Source organism: Propithecus coquereli, unplaced genomic scaffold, assembly GCF_000956105.1.
Source record: "Propithecus coquereli isolate 6110/MARCELLA unplaced genomic scaffold, Pcoq_1.0 Scaffold10, whole genome shotgun sequence".
Classification (NCBI taxonomy): Eukaryota; Metazoa; Chordata; class Mammalia; order Primates; family Indriidae; genus Propithecus; species Propithecus coquereli.
The window spans coordinates 9146933-9149403 of NW_012133858.1; the positions used below are offsets into that span (position 1 = coordinate 9146933).

The 2471-nt window shown below is 35.7% G+C and overlaps 1 protein-coding gene across 1 annotated transcript in view; it reads left to right on the forward strand.

Moving 5' to 3' along the window:
* ACAP2 (ArfGAP with coiled-coil, ankyrin repeat and PH domains 2) overlaps positions 1–2471 on the forward strand; it is a 161126-nt gene that overhangs the window by 108466 nt on the left and 50189 nt on the right. Inside the window, exon 8 of the mRNA XM_012639804.1 lies at positions 313–364. Coding sequence (XP_012495258.1) covers positions 313–364 — 52 coding nt within the window. The remainder of the gene's footprint in view (positions 1–312; positions 365–2471) is intronic.

Genomic DNA, 2471 nt, shown 5'->3' on the forward strand with positions numbered 1-2471 from the left:
TGCTGCTTTTAAAAACTGGAGATCTGTATTTGGCAAGTTGCTTAGTGATCTTCTGGTCTAATATATAATTAAAACTAGTTTGAATGTGATAGATCTCCAGTGGAATTCAAGACACATGAAAAAGGAAGGCATAATATATTATTTCACATGTACATTATGTGTCCCTCTATATCATAGAGTTTAAAGCCTAAAAATGTTAAATCTTAGGGAATTATCTTGTCTAAATCTCCTCTTACAAAACAGCAGTAGTTGTCCTCAGAGATTGTTGAAGTCACCATGATCACAGGGTATTTTTAAGAAAAAATACATAAGTAACCGTATACCAATTAATTATTAAAAACTACTTAGGTAACTTTGTAAAACAGTAGAAAATTAACTTTTAAGATTTTTTTTCTATTAAGTTCCTCTTCAGTAAGTGGGAAGTTAAATTTTTAAAAATGAAATACACTCCATTTATGGATGAAAGCCTTCTAGAATGAGTAGTCTGTATTTCCTAGGTCCTGTTAACCTACCTCACATTCATACCACTTCTTGCTGTAGTGTGAATACTCAACCTTCCTAACCCATTCCACTCAAATGACTCACACAAAGGTTTTATTCAATAGGTATCTTTCAGTTTTTAACCAACTTGGCTACAGACAATCCTCGGGTTATGGATGACCTGACTTCTGGTGTTCTGTACTTATGAACGGGCTCCGGAGGCTCCCCATAAGGATAAATTATAATAATTTAATTAATAATTCTGGAACTAGTTTCTTCCACGCGTGTAAACAAACCCACGTGGCGTAAGCGGCTTGTTAGCACAGCATCTTTACGCTGGCAGCTAGTCTCGTTGTTTATACAGTCGCTTATGCGCAGCATCACTTTCATCTTGACTTTTTAATCTGATTTCGTGAGTCTGTGTTTACCCTTATGACCATGCCTCCAAAGTGAAAGTCCACCGCAAGCCCAGGCGGCCCTGCAGTGAGCAGAAAGGTGATTACAATGGAGACAAAAGTAGAAATAATTAAGCCCTCAGAGAAAGGCCAGATACCCTCATTTATTGGGAAAGCATTAGGCTTCAGTTGCTGTGGAGTAATAATAAAGGATAAAGTGAGAATAATGGAACATGTGAAAGGCAGTGCTCCAATAGAAAGCATCAATTATTACTAAGCAGCGTAGTGGATTAATTACTGAAATGTAAAGATTATTATTGATTTGGTTAGAAGATCAAAACAAAGCATAACATTCCTATTAACCTAGGAATTAAAAGAAAGAGCACAATAGTTTTTGTAACTTATTACTACAGGACAGGGGTATTATTATTATTACAGTATTATACTGTATTATTATTACCACATATGAGCCATTATAGTATTATTATTATCATTACCATGTATACACTGTCAGGCATCTGAGTTAAATGCACATCCAACCTAAAGACGTTCTCAGTAACGTATCTCATCTGTAACACAGGGACCTCCTGTATTCTCTTTCACTAAAATGGTAGACCACACTCTCCTTGAAACGTGCTTTTGGTTTGATTTATCTGAAACTGCTTTTAGGTCCTCTTCCTAAGTTCTATTTCTCTTTGATTTCTGCCTTGGGCTTCTCTCCTTTGTCTGTCTTTTCAAGTCTCCTTTTTATGGCTCTATCTTTGGTTTTATTCTTTTCTTCCTTTATTATTTTCTGATGGTCTCATCATGCCCCTTGCTTGAATAGCTACCTGTACATATACGGAAAACCTTATTTCTCACAGAGATACCTCATTGTGTCCCAAACTGAAATCTCTCATCTTCCAAAATGGCTTCTCTTTCTCTTTGCCCTTATCTAACTGAATGGTGTCACTCTCTCATTCTCATATGAGTTCAAACTGAGAGAATTACATCAGATACTCTCCTCATTCTAAGCCACTATATCTAGTCACCAAAATGTCTTGAAAATTCCTCCTGTGTCCCTCTAAAATCTGTTTTTTCTTGACCCTTGCTGTAGCCCTAACCCAGTCTTATTGTTTCTTGTCTGGAGTATTAAGATATTTTCATAAAATTGGTCTTCCTTAAATTGCTTTTACCTGCCCTGTCACCAATTCCTTCTCTGTTCTGTGGTCAGGGTTACTCAAATTTCTCCAGGCATAATGAATCATTCTTGCCTTTGTCTTTTCTGTGTTGCCCTAATATTTTCATGCACATTGCAGTTAGACCACTTATCACATTTATTGTAAATATTTATTTATATGTCTTTTTTATTCCTCTATTGTATTCCTAGTCTCTAGTCCAGTGGTTGGAAAATAGATAGCTAATACATGTTTTTGAGACAGTGAATGGCTCAATGTTATAAATTTTATATGGGGGGGGTTAGCTAAAATATTAATTGTTTTCAAACTTGACCTTACAGATTATCCATTTTCTTTGGTATCCATCCAGCAGTTCTAGATTAGGGCTCCCACCTCCATAAATAACTATAACTTTGATTTTTCTAATGAGAACTATTAT